This window comes from Homarus americanus, unplaced genomic scaffold, assembly GCF_018991925.1.
Source record: "Homarus americanus isolate GMGI-L3 unplaced genomic scaffold, GMGI_Hamer_2.0 scaffold5366, whole genome shotgun sequence".
NCBI lineage: Eukaryota > Metazoa > Arthropoda > Malacostraca > Decapoda > Nephropidae > Homarus > Homarus americanus.
In genome coordinates, this window is record NW_024719128.1 from 2920 (window position 1) to 21051 (window position 18132).

The following is an 18132-nucleotide window of genomic DNA, read 5'->3' on the forward strand; positions in this document are numbered from 1 at the left end:
GATTCTAATTCATGACTGGCTGAATTTTTCGCACCCCCTGGCTGGGCTGGGGGGGGGGTCTTAGTTATTTTAGCAGAATTTTAAGTACACCCAGCGTCTCACACATAGAAACATGATTTATATCTAAGGCGGAAATTATGTAAAGCATTTTAGAATCACAGCTTCTTTGAAATGAATTTAAGGTACAGATATATGTGAAGAGCAACTGATGTCTAACTGGAAGACCGAGCCCCTGAAGGAAGGGTGGGGGAGAAGAGAGGGTTGGATGGGGGAGAAAGAGAGGGGTTGGATGGGAGAACAGAGGGGGTTGGATGGGGGAGGGGGTTGGATGGGGAGAAGAGGGGTTGGATGGGGGAGGAAGAAGAGAGAGGGGTTGGATGGGAAGAAGAGGGGGGTTGGATGGGGAGAAGAGAGGGGTTGGATGGGGGAGAAGAAAGGGGTTGGATGGGGGAGAAGAGAGGTGGTTGGATGGCGGAGAGAGAGGGGGTTGGATGGGGAGGGGCAATAAGAAGGTAGGCTGGGTGAGGTGGGTGGTCAAGGTCACCCACCCCCTCCACCCACACCATACCCCACCCTCCACCCACACCATACCCCACCCTCCACCCACACCACCACCCACCACACCCACCCTCCACCCACACCACACCTCCACCCACACCATACCCCCCACCCCACACACCCACCCTCACCCACACCCACACCCCTCCACCCCACCCACCCACCCACACCACCCACCCCTCCACCCACACCACACCCCACCCTCCACCCACACCACACCCTCCACCCACACCATACCCCACCCTCCACCCACACCACACCCTCCACCCACACCATACCCCACCCTCCACCCACACCACACCCTCCACCCACACAACTCTTTTACTATGGGTAATAATTAATTAATAACAAATAAATTATTAGTTTGCCACAAACATTAAAACTCTGTCTGTTTGGGTCATGTGACGAGTAACGATTTTTGTTTTTCAATTATATTGGAGTAAACGTATTAGAAAACAATACCTGAGTAGAAGGAAAAGTACTACTAAATATTTGAGTACTCTCTAAAAAAGTAAATACCTAAGAATGTTACTTGAGTACAGTAGTCAGGTAAATTTATTTAGTTACTTTACAACTCTGAGGTCATGTTTAATAAACAATAGGTGTGGGACTTACACATTCTAAAACATTCGTACGATAAATGTCTCTTAACTGGAGGTTTTAGAATGACTCCTATTGGTTAACCTAAACTACCCCACAATAATCCCCCCAAGAAGTTATTAAAATTATCGTCACTAGTTCGGTGTTAATATTTACCGTACGAATATCTTTATACAATCATCCGCCTTAGTTGTTAACTGACACAGATATACAGATTTGGGGGCTGCATACTCAAAACGCTCATCAGTTACGTACAGTAGCAGACTGCTTACACTCCCGTAAATTTCTCATACTCAAAATTTAATTACAGTAAATTCAGTTCTCTTGTCCGAAGGTAGATGGCAGTGCATGAGCTAGTTGGCCAATCGTCGCTCAGTTAACAAAATCATCAACCAATCAGAAGAGAAGTAGAAATCAGATGAGATCGACGCACGTGATAGTAGTTTGTTTGGGAACCAAAGATGGAGGGACCTACTGCAAAGAAGAGACGACCAAATATCAGCAAGGAGGAAGTTCTCATAATTTATTAGATTAAACACACTTAGATTGCTTAAATTAAGTTAAGCTCCCTTCAGAACATAAGGACCTCCTCTTGCCTCTCAACTACTCGCATTTGAAGCTGCTTTATGGTAGGAACAGCAGCATTCTCAGCAGCCGTAATGTCTTTTGAACAGGGCCCAGACTTATTAACGGGTTACGAACATCGTAAGCGCTTAAAAGTTCATAAACTTCTGCGGTGGTGATACACTAAATACTTACGAAGTTCACAATTCAATTTAAAATGGCTGACTTTCCTTCATAATTTACGGTGACTTTTGAGATTCTTGGAAGCTATTGCAAGGTGGAAATAAGACCATTTTCTCTACTATACAACCCATACCAAAACACAGCTGCTAGGCGTACTTCAAGCGTCATTAGCGAAGATAGCATTATGGTTGAGTAATATATATACAGTAGAGGGATGGTAAAATTGTATAACAGTGGTATCAGATTTTTTTCTTACAAAAAGTATTTTTTCATAGGTTTTTGGTTTAATACAATCAGTAGTGATACTCTTTTTTGCAGCAAAATTTTTGAAATGTACCTTACCCTAGCATAACCTAACCTAACCTTACCTAACCTAACCTAACCTAACCTAACCTAACCTAACCTTAACATGCCTTACCTAACCTAACCTAACCTTAGAGTAGTTTACCTTACCTTACCTAACTTAACTTAACCTTTCCTTTTTTATAATTCAGTTGCAGAGATGAACAAAGGTTAAAATACATAACAGTGTCATCCTAAGTTAGGTTTATATATCATCAACAGATTTATTGATATGTTGGAGAAATGATTATCAAAAGGTTTGTTGTCTCTGTAAATGTATTTTTAAAAAAGATATTGAAATTTTTCTAGAGAACTTAATTGTTTGCGTGGCTTTCTTAGGTTAGGTTAGGTAGGGTAATGTTAGGTTAGGTTAGGTTAGGCTTTGTTAGGGTAAAATACATTTCACTAATTTTGCAGCAAAAAAAAAACAAGACTGAATGTATCAAATAAAAAAAACAATGAACATAATAACAAAAAATGCCATACCTGTTAACTTTTACCACCTTTTTTTATTAGGTTTGATGAACTTAGATAGTTAAGTATTATTTACCTATGAGTCATGGGCACTTCTTGGATACTTGACAGAATAGCTTGTTATAACTTGATCCTAGCCATACCAAGGCGCAGGTTATTGGTTGAATATGCAAAAAAGAAGGCAAAAATGTTCACTGGACCTCGTATTTGGCTTTCATTAATGAGGATATATACGGCTATACCACATTAATAAGGTCTATCTGCAAGTTTACTCAGTCATAACAAATATTTGTACCATAAATATGGACAATACAAATCTTCTATTTTGGTACAAATTACTTGAAAAGTTGTACGAAGACAAAAGCTGTCTCTTCCATTCAAGCCAATTCTTATTGTAAAAAAAAAAATAACTTAAAAGACAAACTGTAATATCGTATTTTCGTATGTTGATGTATAAAATATTTTCTTCATTATTCTATGATAAAACAAGTCTAACAAGCTTTATTACAACATATATTATTTTTTTTTGTTATGCAATCGGGAATAGCGACTTACTCTATCTGGGTTGAGCGTGTTACAGAAGCTAAGGAGGTCCTTTAAGTTACAATCTCGAATACGGACTCGCTTATGGAGATACCTGTAACACCAGTTACGGGGTAAACAAACCGTTACAGTCCCGTAAATGCTTTTGAGTATGCGGCCCCAGGTTATACAGATAAAAAGGTTCACTCAAGAACAACATGATCTATTAAAGGAAGTTATAATCTGCAGGTTGCTCGTTGCTGCCAAGTGTTACACGTGTAAGTGTTTCTACACATTAAGCTGTAAGAATTCAGCAAGTTGCATCTTCTGATGATTGCAGAGAAATAAAGATATAATGACAAGACGAAATCCCCAAAATAGGCACTGCAACAAATAGGTGTGATGGATTCATACTTGCTAACCTGCAGACTATTACCAACTTGGTGATGGCAGTTGTCATCTTACACTGAGCTGTAAACATCTCGTATGGCGCCAATCGACTGAACAATAAATATATTTATAGTTTTTAAACGATACACATACATTGGTTATTTGGGTTTTAGTACTTCTAGGTACAGTACTGTACATGCTGACAACTACTGGTCAACTACTATTTCATTCAGCTGACTCACTTGAGGTTTTGTTCCCAATTTCACAAACTACTCCCATGACAGAAAAACTACTGTACAGTATATAGAGACATTGATGGGCCGTGAGAACACAACATCACTGCTCTGCCTCCTGGTGTCCCTTAGTAAGAACAAGATCCTCAAAGATTCTTACCTTAAGACTTCCCAGTACTGTACCGGACTCATCACAGTGGTTCACATAAGCTATCTCTAAGACGACAGTCAAAATAGCATAGTTTTATTAGGAATTGGGCGTAAATAAATTGCTGGTGCTCCTTTTCAGACAAAAGACGTTCAAATCTTTTAAAATCTTGACCCTTATTATAAATCTAATTTCTGTACTGCAATTCCATAATTCAGAAATGACTGATTTTTTGCGAGAATGTAATCGTTGTCGTATCCTGCAGTGTGTGGAGCAGGATCTAGAAGTAGTACTGGCACACAAAGAAGTCCTGCTCCTTGCAATCGTAGTTGTAGGCCCTGAAGGAGCTCTGGCCGAAGAGTCCCATGCACTTGCCCGACCCGCTGGGCACCTCCTCGTTCCACGTGTCCTTGCTCATGTCCACAGGTACCCCAGCCTGCAACACACATTCACATTCTTAAAGTATGGTCATAAATATCATAGTACAATAATTGAAACAAAGAAATACATAAAACAACATTGTCTTAAGACTACAACTCATCGTTGGACATCCTGTATCATATTAAACAACAAATATATTGTAAACGCCGGCCACAGCTAAAGGTGGCCAGTACGAGGAGTATTTTGTAATTCAAACTTTATTCACGGTCAATCGCCGGTAAAGGGAAAGTAAAAATTTTCACATTAATTCTACGGATTCAAATTGCCTCGGTGGCGGCAAACCCTACCCACCCTCTGAGAGAACAAGTACAGTAGTTCCTTCGTTTCGTTCTGGATGACAACTAGGCGAGTTTGAAGTCCTCCTGTTTCTATGAGATTCGCCCTCTTGTATCTTGTCCGAAGATTTTTCAGTTCTAAGGCCCTCAGTCTATTTAGATAATTATGCCAACTTATAGTAGTTCAGGAATAATTCTAGTCGTCCTGCTCTGTTCCGTTTCATGTAATGTCGTCTCTCTAAGGCCATGGTCTCCGTTCTCATATACAGTAGTCCAGATGGGGATGGTTTTCTTTACTTCTGTTTCCATTTATTGAGCTGCTTTCAGTATGTCAAACAACAGGTGAAAGAAAAACTTTATTCACAGAGAAATCGAATTATTGTGCCCCACATTGTCTTACATATTGTTATGTTAAAAATTTTTGCCAGTCCTGCGACTATTTGAAAAGCTCGAGCAAATCTTTTGACAAGCTTGCGATACCTTCTGATATTCCTGCCCACCTTACCGCAGTATATCTTAATGTCGTCAGCAAACTTGACAATGTAGCTCGATATACTGTATTGTCATCAATATTGTTAATGTAGATCACAAACAGGGTGAGGTCCAGGCATCGATCATTGTGGTATTCCACTGACAACCCTTTTCTAATCTGACTGTTCTCCATTTATTAACAGTCATCGTTGCCTGCCTTCGAGACAGTGCCTAATTGACTTGGAAATTTTGCCTGTGATACCATGTTTCTAGAACTAAAAGGTCAGCCATGCTTGTGGACCTTAATAAAAACTCATCGACAAATATGAGTCTAAGACGTTTAACAAAGTATGTGGTTGTTACAGGGTGTAGGTAGGTGTTACAGGGTGTGTGTGTGGGTGTTACAGGGTGTGTGTGGGCGTTACCGGGTAGGTGTGGGTGTTACAGAGTGTGTGGGTGTTACAGGGTGTGTGTGTGGGTGTTACAGGGTGTAGATAGGTGTTACAGGGTGTGTGTGGGCGTTATCGGGTAGGTGTGGGTGTTACAGGGAGTGTGTGGGTGTTACAGGGAGTGTGTGGGTGTTACAGGGTGTAGGTTACAGGGTGTGTGTGGGTATTTGGGTGGGTGTGGGTGTTACAGAGTGTGTGGGTGTTACAGGGGGTGTGTGGGTGTTGGGGTGTGAATGGTGTAGGTGTGTGGGTGTTACAGGTGTGTGGGTGTTACAGGGTGTGTGGGTGACGGTGCAGGTGAGGGTGCTACAGGGTGTGTGTGGGCAGGTGTGGGTGTTACAAGTGTGGGTGTTACAGGGAGTGTGTGGGTGTTACAGGTGTGTAGGTGTTACAGAGTGTGTGTGGGTGTTACAGTGTGTGGGGTGCACAGGGGTGTGTGTGGGTGTTACAGGGTGTGTGTGTGTGGTGTTGTTACAGGGTAGTGTGTGGGTGTTACAGGTGTGTGTGTGTGTGTGTGTACAGGGTGTGTGTGGGCGTTACCGGGTGGTGTGGGTGTTACATGTGTGTGGGTGTACAGTGTGTGTGGGTGTTACAGGGTGTGTGTGTGGGTAGGTTACAGAGTGTGTGGGGTGTGGGTGTGTGTGGGCGTTACAGTGGAGTGTGTGGGTGTTACAGGGTGTAATGGGGTGTTACAGGGAGTGTGTGGATGTTACAGGGTGTGTGTGGGTGGGTGTTACAGGAGTGTGTGGGTGGATGTTAATGGTATTGTGTGTATGTGTTACAAGGTGTGTTCCGTGTTGTTACAGGATGTGTGTGGGTGTTACAGTGTGTGTGGGTGTTACAGGGTGTGTGTGGGTGTTACAGAGTGTGTGGGTGTTACAGGGGTGTGTGTGAGTGTTACAGAGTGTGGGGATTTACAGGGTGTTACAGTGTGTGGGTGTTACAGAGTGTGGGTGTTACAGTGTGTGTGGGTGTTACAGTGTGTCAAAGTGTGTGTTACAGGGGAGTGTGTGGGTGTTTCAGAGTGTGTGGGGTGTTACAGGGGTGTGTGGGTGTTACTGGGGTGTGTGGGTGTGTTGGTGTGTGGGGTGTTACAGTGTGTGTGGGTGTTACAGAGTGTGTGGGTGTTACAGAGTGTGTGTGAGTGTTACATTGAGTGTTACAGAGTGTGTGGGTGTTACAGAATGTATGTGAGTGTTACATTGAGTGTGTGTTACAGAGTGTGTGGGTGTTTGAATGTGTGAGTGTTTCAGGGGAGTGTGTGGGTGTTACAGGTGTGTGGGTGTTACATAGTGTATGTGTGAGTGTTACAGGGATTGTGTGGGTGTTACAGAGTGTGTGTGAGTGTTACAGGGAGTGTGTGGGTGTTACAGGAGTGTGTGGGTGTTACAGAGTGTGTGGGTGTTACATAGTGTATGTGGAGTGTTACAGGTTGTGTGGGTGTTGCAGAGTGTGTGGGTGTTGCAGGGGTGTGTGGGTGTTACAGAGTGTGTGGGTGATACAGAGTGTGTGTGGTGTTACAGAATGTGTGTGAGTGTTGGGTGTGTGGGGTGCAGGGGTGTGTGGGTGTTGCAGGGGTGTGTGGGTGTTGGGTGTGTGCAGAGTGTGTGTGGGTGTTGCAGAGTGTGTGTGGGTGTGGGTGTGCGGGTGTTGCAGAGTGTGTGTGTGAGTGTTACAGGAGGTGTGTGGGTGTTACAGGGTTGAGTGTGTGGTGCAGAATGTGTGTGTGATATGTTAGGGTGTGTGGGTGTTACAGTGTGTGGTGTTACAGAGTGTGTGTGTTGGAGTGTGTGGGTGTTACAGGTGTGGGTGTTGTGTGGGGTGTGTGTGTATGAGTGTTACAGGGAGTGTGTGGTGTTACAGGGTGTGTGGGTGTTACAGGAGTGTGTGTGTGAGGTCTGTGTGAGTGTTACAGAGTGTGTGGGTGTTTCAGAGTGTGTGGGTGTTACAGGAGTGTGTGGGTGTTAGGTGTGGGTGTTACAGTGTGTGTGTGGGTGTTTCAGGGAGTGTGTGGGTGTTACACAGGTGTGTGGGTGTTACAGGGAGTGTGTGGGTGTTTGTGTGTGTGTTTCAGAGTGTGTGGTGTTACAGGGAGTGTGTGGGTGTTACTGGGAGTGTGTGGGTGTTACAGTGTGTGTTGGTGTTACAGTGTGTTGGTGTTACGGTGTGTGGGTGTTACAGGAGTGTGTGGGTGTTACAGGAATTGTGGGTGTTACAGAGAGTGTGGGTGTTACAGGGTGTGTGGGTGCTGCAGTGTGTGTGTGTGTGTTACAGGGGTGTGTGGGTGTTACAAGGATTGTGTGGGTGTTGCAGGTTACAGGGTGTGTGTGTGTGGGTGTGTGGGTGTTACAGTGTGTGGGTGGTGAGTGTGTGGGTGTTACAGGTGTGTGGGTGTTACAGTGTGTGTGTGGGTGTTTCAGAGTGTGGGTTGGTGTGTGGGTGTTACAGGGGGTGTGTGGGTGTTACAGGGATTGTGTGGGTGTTGGGGTGTGTGTACAGGGTGTGGGTGTTTCAGAGTGTGTGGGTGTTACAGGGAGTGTGTGGGTGTTACTGGGAGTATGTGGGTGTTACAGAGTGTGCGGGCGTTACAGGGAGTGTGTGGGTGTTACAGTGTGTGTGTGGGTGTTACAGAGTTTGTGGGTGTTACAGGGAGTGTGTGGGTGTTACAGTGTGTGTGTTACAGAGTGTGTGGGTGTTAGTTTTTACTTTACTTTTCTTTTATCCTCTTCACCACTGATCGGCTCGTTAGCCGCTTGGGCAGTCGGTCACGTCTCTGTTACGCACTGTTGGCTAGTACTGGGCATTCACCGGGGCCTGAATGTACCTGAACCTGCTCCAGTGTTGGTCAAGTCTTGTCCTGAAACAGCTCACACTCGGTGCCGTGACAACACTCTCTGGCAGATTGGTCCAAGATTTCACAACTCTCCGAAAAAGTTACCCCTCACAGTTTTCTGGGCTTGTGCCTTCTTCAACCTTGAGCTGTGACCCCTTGTGGGGCGAGCGTCCACCAACTCCAGGTATGTACATTCAGCCACAAGAATAAGAATACACCTACTGTTCGTGTTTGAGACAAAATATCTGGTAACACTGTCCTGAACAGAACAGACAAAATGATCTGTAATTTATGTTTTATTCCTACATATATGTTATAAATACATTTGTTGTTAATGTTTTACTAGTGTCTTGTGTGTATATTACAAGTAATATAGTGTATCCAATGGTAGTAAACTTGTTGCCAAATAGGATTGCAGTTATCGTACAGCTCCCTCCTCCTCCCCCACCTTTTCTCTTACCCTACTTTGTTTTACTGATGTTTGGTTAGTAAAGGAAGGAAGAGGAGTAAATAGAAGAATAAAGAAGGGAAACAAAAAATACTTAGAGATAACAGGTGAGGGGGAGCTGAGTTTCATCATGTGTCTGGATGTGCAGTTTCAACGTTACCAGACCATTTTTGGACCTTACAGCTACAGCGTGTATTATTCCTGAGGGCAACTGTGCACCCCGAGATGTTTATGCACTTCGATAAGGTCGCCCCTCGCTCGTCTGTAGTATAAGTTAGGTAGTTGCAGGCGTTCTAATCTCTCTGGGTAACAGGTTTCGTAGAGTAGGCACCACTCTGGTGACCCTCCTCTGGACATTTTCAATCAATTGACAGTTCTAGCATATCTCGGGGACCAGACGGGGGACAGTACTCCAAACGGGGAAGCACCTCGCTCTTGAAGATCCTGACGAACGACGGACCATCCAGATATTTAAACGACCTTATAAGACCTAGCTTCGTTGCCTGATTCACCTTCTTCTCACCATGGCCCGAGAACTTAAGTTCATTATCGACATACACACCCAGGTCCTTTTCACATTCGGTGTGACCCAGGTGCATCCCTTTGCACTTCGTAACATTGAATCTCTTCGACCATTCTTGACACTCATAGAGATCAGGGTGTGTGTGTGTGTTACAGGGTGTGTGTGGGTGTTACAAGGTGTGTGTGTGTGTGTGTGTGTGTGTGTGTGTGTGTGTGTGTGTACAGGGAGGGCGTGGGTGTTACACAAAGCACACAACACAAAAGCCTCGACGTAACACAAAACAGACCTGACGTAACATACGACACAAGGGCCTCGGTGTAACACATTATTAACTCTAACGTATGATAGTATTACTTCACACAATATAGACGTTACGCAACATTCTCTTACACTTTCTTATAGACAAAAGTAAATGACGATGTTAATACAGCAACACAACTTAACCTAACCTAACCTAACACAGCAACACAACCTAACCTAACACAGCAACAAAACTTACCCTAACCTAACACAGCAACACAACCTAACCTAACACAGCAACACAACCTAACCTAACCTAACACAGCAACACAACCTAACCTAACCTAACACAGCAACCTAACCTAACCTAACACAGCAACACAACCTAACCTAACACAGCAACACAACCTAACCTAACACAGCAACACAATGACAATCGTATTACAAACATGAGCAAAATGAGCATTAAGAGAGAGAGAGAGAGAGAGAGAGAGAGAGAGAGAGAGAGAGCGTACGTGCAGGGAGAGACGGCGCCATAACGGAGGAGACTTATAAAGAGGGTCCTTGGAGGAGGCAGACAATGTGGTGTAGTGTGGCTAACAGTCCTCCAACACACAAAAGCTCAGTCTCACCATTAGCTACTCGGCCGATACTTTTCATTCTGCTGTGTTAAGGTTAAATATTGTTAGTTGGTGCGTCTCGTTCATAACTACTTGACTTTATTTTACTTAAATTGTTTGGTATTTCTTTATTTATCCATACCTGCGCTGTATGGACACACACCAAACTTCAATGGTCACTGTTTGATTATGTTTTAAAAATATATTTTATTGGTTACTGTTAAATAAATTAAATATAATTGTTCTGATATTTTCATTGGTTGACAAGACTTCGTGTAAAACTGTATATGGGTGTAGAGGAAGGTGATGGGTGACGTGTAGTACACTTCCTGTATGGGTGTAGAGGAAGGTGATGGGTGACGTGCAGTACACTTCCTGTACAGGGTGTAGAGGAAGGTGATGGGTGACGTGTAGTACACTTCCTGTATGGGTGTAGAGGAAGGTGATGGGTGACGTGTAGTACACTTCCTGTACAGGGCGGAAGGTGATGGGTGACAACACTTCCTGTATGGGGTGTATGAGGAAGGTGATGGGTGACGTGTACATCCTGTATGGGTGTAGAGGAAGGTGATGGGTGACGTGTGTACACTTCCTGTATGGGTGTGAGGCGTGTGTAGTACACTTCCTGCACAGGTGTAGAGGAAGGAGATGGTGACGGTGTACAGGGTGTAGAGAAGGTGATGGGTGACGTGTAGTACACTTCCTGTGTGTGGGTGTAGAGGAAGGTGATGGGTGACGTGTGCAGTAGACGTGTACACTTCTGTATGGGTGTAGAGTGAAGGTGATGGGTGACACGTGTACACTTCCTGTATGGGTGTAGAGGAAGGTGATGGGTGACGTGTGTACTTCCTGTGGGTGTAGAGGAAGGTGATGAGTGTAGTACACTTCCTGTAGGGTGTGAGAAGGTGATGGTGTGGTACACATCCTGTAGTGTAAGGAAGGTGATGGGTGACCTTCCTGTATGGGTGTGGGGAAGGTGATGGGTGACGTGGTACACATCCTGTAAGGGTGTAGAGGAAATGGGTGACGTTTCCTGTATGGGTGTAGAGGAAGGTGATGGGTGATGTGGTACACTTCCTGTAGGGTGTAGAGGAAGGTGATGGGTGACGTGTAGTACACTTCTGTACAGGGTGTAGAGGAAGGTGATGGTGACGTGTAGTACACTTCCTGTATGGGTGTAGTGGAAGGTGATGGGTGACGACGCTATGGGTGTAGAGGAAGGTGATGGAGACGTGTCACTTCCTGTATGGGTGTAGAGGAAGGTGATGGGTGACGTGTACACACTGGTATGGGTGTAGGAAGGTGATGGGTGACGTGTGGTACACTTCCTGTATGGGTGTAGAGGTGATGGGTGACGTGTAGTGTGGTGAGGTGTGTGTACACTTCCTGTATGGGTGTAGGGAAGGTGATGGGTGACGTGTATTACACTTCCTGCAGGGTGTAGAGGAAGGTGATGGGTGACGTGTAGTACACTTCCTGTACAGGGTGTAGAGGAAGGTGAGTGTAGTACACTTCCTGTGGGTGTAGAGGAAGGATGGGTGTGTAGTACACTTCCTGTACAGGGTGTAGAGGGAGGGTGATGTGGACAGGGGAAGGTGATGGGTGACGTGGTACACTTGTACGGGTGTAGTGGAAGGTGATGGGTGACGTGACTTCCTGTATGGGTGTAGTGAAGGTGATGGGTGACGTGTAGTATACTTCCTGTATGTAGAGGAAGGTGATGGGTGACGTGTAGTACACTTCCTGTATGGGTGTAGTGAAGGATGGGTGACGTGTAGTACACTTCCTGTATGGGTGTAGGGAAGGTGATGGGTGACGTGTAGTACACTTCCTGTATGGGTGTAGAGTGATGGGTGACGTGTATACACTTCCTGTGTGTAGAGGAAGGTGATGGGTGACGTGTAGTACACTTCCTGTATGGGTGTAGAGGAAGGTGATGGGTGATGTGTAGTATACTCCTGTGGGTGTAGAGGAAGGTGATGGGTGACGTGTACACTTCCTGTATGGGTGTAGAAGTGTGGGTGACGTGTGGTACACTTCCTGTATGGGTGTAGAAGGTGATGGGTGACGTGTGTACACCTCCTGTAGGGTGTAGAGAAGGTGATGGTGATGTGTGTGACAGGGTGTAGAGGAAGGTGATGGGTGACGTAGTACACTTCCTGTATGGGTGTAGTGGAAGGTGATGGGTGACGTGTAGTACACTTCCTGTATGGGTGTAGTGGAAGGTGATGGGTGACGCACACTTCCTGTGGTGTAGTGGAAGGTGGTGTAGTACAAGGGTGTAGAGGAAGGTGATGGGTGTAATACACGTGTGTGTGTACACTTCCTGTACAGGGTGTAAGGAAGGTGATGGGTGACGGTAGTAAACTTCCTGTGTAGGGAAGGTGATGGTGACGTAGTACACTCCTGTATGGGTGTAGAGGAAGGTGATGGGTGACGTGTGTATGGGTGTAGTGGAAGGTGATGGGCACGTGTAGTACACTTCCTGTACGGTGTAGAGAAGGTGATGGGTGATGTGGTACACTTCCTGTGTAGTACGTCCTGTAGTGAAGGTGATGACGGTAGTACACTTCCTGTATGGGTGTAGTGGAAGGTGATGGGTGGTAGCACACTTCCTGTACGGTGTAGAGGAAGGTGATGGTGCGTGTAGTACACTTCCTGTATGGGTGTAGAGGAAGGTGATGGGTGACGTGTAGCACACTTCCTGTATGGGGAGAGGGTGATGTGACGTGTAGTACACTTCCTGTAAGGTGTAGGAAGGTGATGGGTGACGTAGTACACTTCCTGTACGGGTGTAGAGGAAGGTGATGGGTGATGTTCACTTCCTGTACAGGTAGAGAAGGTGATGGGTGACGTGTAGCACCTGTAGGGTGTAGAGGAAGGTGATGGGTGACGTGTACACTTCCTGTACTGTAGTAGTAAGGAAGGTGATGGGTGACGTGGTCCTGACGGGGGTAGAGAAGGTGATGGGTGACGTGTACAGTACAGGGTGTAGAGGAAGGTGATGGGTGACGTGCTTCCGACGTGTACGTGTACACAGGGCACTGGCCTCCTTCCCTTGCCATGGCCACCGCTATTGGGTGGCCGTAGATGTGGTGATGATGGTCGAGGTGTGGTGGTGATGGTGTGGGTGTGATGGTGATGGTGTGGGTGTGGTGATGATGGTCTAGGTGTGGTGGTGATGATATAGGTGTGGTGATGATGATCTAGGTGTGGTGATGATGATCTAGGTGTGGTGATGATGGTGTGGGTGTGGTGATGATATTGTAAGTGTGGTGATGATGGTAAGGGCGTGGTGATGGTGATGTGGGCATGGTGATGATGGTGCACTAACCTGAGAGCCAGATGACCAGAGCCATGGCCCATCCTCGTGCTGTGAGCCACCAACCCACAAGTACTCAGGAGGATCTGAAACACAATAATAATTCAACAATACAGGAGGATCTAAATAAACTGCAGGGGTGGTCTGAAAAATGGCAAATGAAATTCAACACCAGCAAGTGCAGCGTACTTAATATTGGAAGAACAAATACTTATAATGTATACAGCCTTAACAACATCAACCTAGAGAAGTCGACTTGTGAAAGAGACCTAGGGGTACTTGTTTGCCCGGACCTACGGCCTAGAAAACAGTGCGTTAATGTTCGAAATAAGGCAAACAGAGTATTGGATTTTATATCTAGAAGTGTAAGTAATAAGAGCGCAGAGGTCTTATTGCAACTATATCTTGCGCTAGTCATGCCGCACCTCGATTATGCGGTTCAGTTCTGGTGCCCCTATTATAGAATGGATATCAATTCACTAGAGTCGGTGCAGCGAAGAATGACAAAAATGATTCCGGGACTTAAAAACCTTCCATATCAGGATAGGTTAAAGAAACTTAACTTGCATTCCCTAGAAAGACGAAGAGTGCGGGGAGATATGATAGAAGTATTTAAATGGGTGAAAGGAATCAATAAAGGGGAGATAGATAAAGTTCTTATAATATCCGAGCAGGATAGGACTCGGAACAACGGATTCAAGTTGGATAAGTTTAGGTTTAGGAGGGAGATAGGAAGAAACTGGTTCACAAATAGGGTGGTGGACGAGTGGCACAAGCTTAGCAACTTTGTAGTAAGTGCGGGAACTCTGGAAAGTTTCAAAAGGAGGCTGGATAGATTCATGGATGATAGAGAGTGGCAGTAACTCTCGACAGGAGCTGCCATGCACAGGCCAACCGGCCTATTGTAGACTCCATATTTTCTTATGTATGTTCATTTTCTACATAACATAACCTAACCTAACCTAATCTAACAAACAAACAAGTGTCTCGGTCATAACAAACAAGTGTCTCGGTCATAACAAACAAGTGTCTCGGTCATAACAAACAAGTGTCTCGGTCATAACAAACAAGTGTCTCGGTCATAACAAACAAGTGTCTCAGTCATAACAAACAAGTGTCTCGGTCATAACAAACAAGTGTCTCGGTCATAACAAACAAGTGTCTCTGTCATAACAAACAAGTGTCTCGGTCATAACAAACAAGTGTCTCGGTCATAACAAACAAGTGTCTCAGTCATAACAAACAAGTGTCTCGGTCATAACAAACAAGTGTCTCGGTCATAACAAAGGATTACTTTACCTTGTACACTAGTAAGGTATTCTCTGAGGGAGGGCAGGCTGCGTGGGGAGGCCAGGTCGCCGCCCAAACGCCCACACTCCCGCCTGGCGTCTTCCCATCCTAACAGTTCGTCGGCAGAAAGGAAGAAACATTCCCCGTTGACTTTGGCGAAGGGCTGAGGGCATGAGGAGTACGCCGCTGCTGCCCATCCTGCGCCAGACGGAGATTATGAAGAGTCGCGAATGACAGGTAAAAGATATATTAGTCACCCAACTCTCTCTCTCTCTCTCTCTCTCTCTCTCTCTCTCTCTTTATAATTCACTCTCAACCCAACTTTTCGTCTCCTTTGCCTCCTCCCCCCCCTCCTCCTCTCTTATGTATTCCCTTTTTATCTTTATCACATTCTCTTATTTCTTATTCTCCCTTTTCTCTCTCGTATATTTTCCCCTCTCTTCCCTTTCCATCTTATCTCTCATCATTCTTTCCCCATGTCCTTGCTTCCTCTCTCCCTCTCTTCTCTTCATCTCTCTCTCTCTCTCCTTATTTCTTTCTTTTCCTCTCACCTAACTCCCTCCTTCTCCCTGGTGTCTCCCTTCTTCTCCCTGTCTACTTCTCTCTAATATATCCCTGCCTCCCCCTCCCTGCCTCCCCCTCCCTGCCTCACCATGCTCCTGGTCATCTTGCTGTCCTAGGTCGGGTCGGGCTTCCTCCAGCACCTCGACGCGAGAGTTGATGGCTTTGAGGCGTCCTAACTCCTCCATCACTGTCGTCATCTGGGCCTTACAGGTCTGCATGTCGTCCTGGAGAGAGTAACACACACAGTTGTTCCTCTGCTTTATTTCATCTATTTTTTTTGTATCACCTTTAGCCTAACCTAAACTAACCTAACCTAACCTAACCTAACCTAAACTAAACTAAACTAACCTAACCTAACCTAACCTATTATAACCCAACTTTAACCTAATCAAATTCACCTAATTTTACTTGATGATTAAACATCCTAATGCTTATACCTGGGGTGTTAGGTTAGGTTAGGTTGATTAATCTTAAGGTAAAATAACTGGGGTCCTAATCTTTTTTAGGCTCATAATGTAATTATAATAATAATAGAAGAAGAAGAAGAAGAACTCAGTAAGACTGTCATACAGGTTTACAGTTGTTTGTGGCATATACTGTATATAAACTATGCAGCTATACAAATGAGCATGAATATAGACGAAGTAGGTATACGGTGCGGGCAGGGCGGGATTCAGGAGTGGGCAAAGTGGGCAGCTGCCCAGGGGCCTCCACAATCAGATTCAGATTTACCCCCGAGGGGGCTAGTTTATTGGGCACCCCCTTACATCCTGTGCAAGGTGAAGCGCAGAAGCGTTTACAGCGCCCAACAGGGAAGTATGAAAAGTTCATACTTGCCTTTATGACTCGTACATTAAGGGCGTAAAAGCCTGAAGGGTCATAGGTTTTGTCAAGTTACATAAAGTGAGAGAATGATGAGTGTGTGGGGGGAAAGTTCCCGGTACATTTCATCTGTTTATGGCAAAGAGTGGCAGGTCCCTAATAATGTCAAATGCCAGGCCTGTGACTAGGAGGAGGGGAGAGGGCCTCCACAATCTGGGGGCCTCCACATATTACAATATTTTATTTATTTGTTTATTCATCTGGATTATTTTTATTTCCATTCTTTAAAATTCATGTTTATCTATTCCATCATGTAAAACTATGTTCAGCAAGAAGGGTGATAGAAATTAGGCTAGCTACTCCTTGAAATTCATGAATACCTGGTTTCCTATGAACAGTATATTTTTAATGAATGATATTGTTTGTGTTGCTAATAATATATTTAGAATTCCACAAACATATATTGATTAAAAATGAACTACATGGAATAACGAAATTGAGATTAAAAAAAAACAAATAAAATATTTTTTTTCATTATCACCTCATTACGAATGCCATCAGGGCACTGTGTTTGTTGACAGTCGGTCGGAGGGGGTTGGGCCGTGTAGTATCTGCACATCGGTTGTCATGTGTCTGTCGATTAAAGAGGAGACTTGCGTCGCCCATGATTCGTGAACTTCCCACGAGTAGACATAAACATGTCTTGCAGATGTAAAATGAGAGAGAGAATTGTCATGTGTGCTTGTTGAGTGAAGTAGATGCCGCTCAGTGATGAATGATCTTGTCAATTGTCATTTCCTAGAACATGTCTTGCAAATGTACTGTGAGAGTGCGAGAGAGAGAGTCGATTGATGCTTGTGCTTGTGTGTGGGTGGGTGTGCTCTTAGGTTATACGTTCACATATATAATTGTGCTTTAAGATATTACAGGTCAATTGGCTGCAAGTTGACTTATTTTTATGTATTTTGAGTACATTAACTATGTCAATGACGGATTCTGTCAGTTCCACGATCAATATATACAGTATAACACAGTATAGTCAATGGTGAAAAGGAGGCGAACCTACGGCGAGCTTTAGGCGTGGGACTGGGAGAAGTCAGAGAGAGGTCATACTCTTACCCAAAATTCCAAATTTTAAAAATATGTGTCATAATAGGCTCAGCCACCTGGCTTTGATGAGTATCGAATATGACATGCTCAGAGAGATTGACTTCGAAAAGTTGATCAAAAACTTTGCAGCGGCCAGGTCACGTAAAGTGCCTGGTCTGTAAATAAAGGTAATGTTTATTTTCTATTTTGCAATTGATCAATGTTTGTGTTCAATATATCCATTATCCATGGTCGATGGCAGGTGTTTTTATTAATATTCTTGTTTTTTCCAACATGTTCAGACTTTTGTTATAATTTTATCAAATTCATTAAATTGTTTGTTTTACTATTGGATGCAAAACTTCAATTTTATTTATAGTTAATATTTATTCTGAATCTATCTGACCTTGGACTTAAAGAAGCCTATACATGCATTCTTGGACAGAACCATTATTTGAGTAGAGGTTTATCTGATTAATAATGCAAAGAATCATCTCTCTGTAATAACTAATATTATATTCTTTTCTGTGAAGTCTCTTTAAAATTTTTGACATGTGCGGGAGTAGCTATATCAGGGCTGGTCGACTTGAAACCACATGAATGACTCCAGTCATGTCTCACTTTTGTGTGTGTGTGTGTGTGTTGGGAATTTGTACACTATCAATAAATATACAGTTAATTAAAAATTTCTCAATGTTCTAATTTCCTCAATATAACTGCATATGGCTTCA

The 18132-nt window shown here is 44.3% G+C and overlaps 1 protein-coding gene across 1 annotated transcript; it reads right to left on the reverse strand.

Moving 5' to 3' along the window:
• Positions 1-1084: 1084 nt before the first annotated feature.
• LOC121859949 (C-type lectin BjL-like) lies at positions 1085-15776 on the reverse strand (the record flags this gene model as incomplete). Its single annotated transcript, XM_042356905.1, has 4 exons — positions 1085-4450; positions 13649-13722; positions 14936-15124; positions 15579-15776. Coding segments are annotated over 4 exons (617 nt in total), but the record flags the coding sequence as incomplete, so codon positions are not given.
• Positions 15777-18132: the final 2356 nt, after the last annotated feature.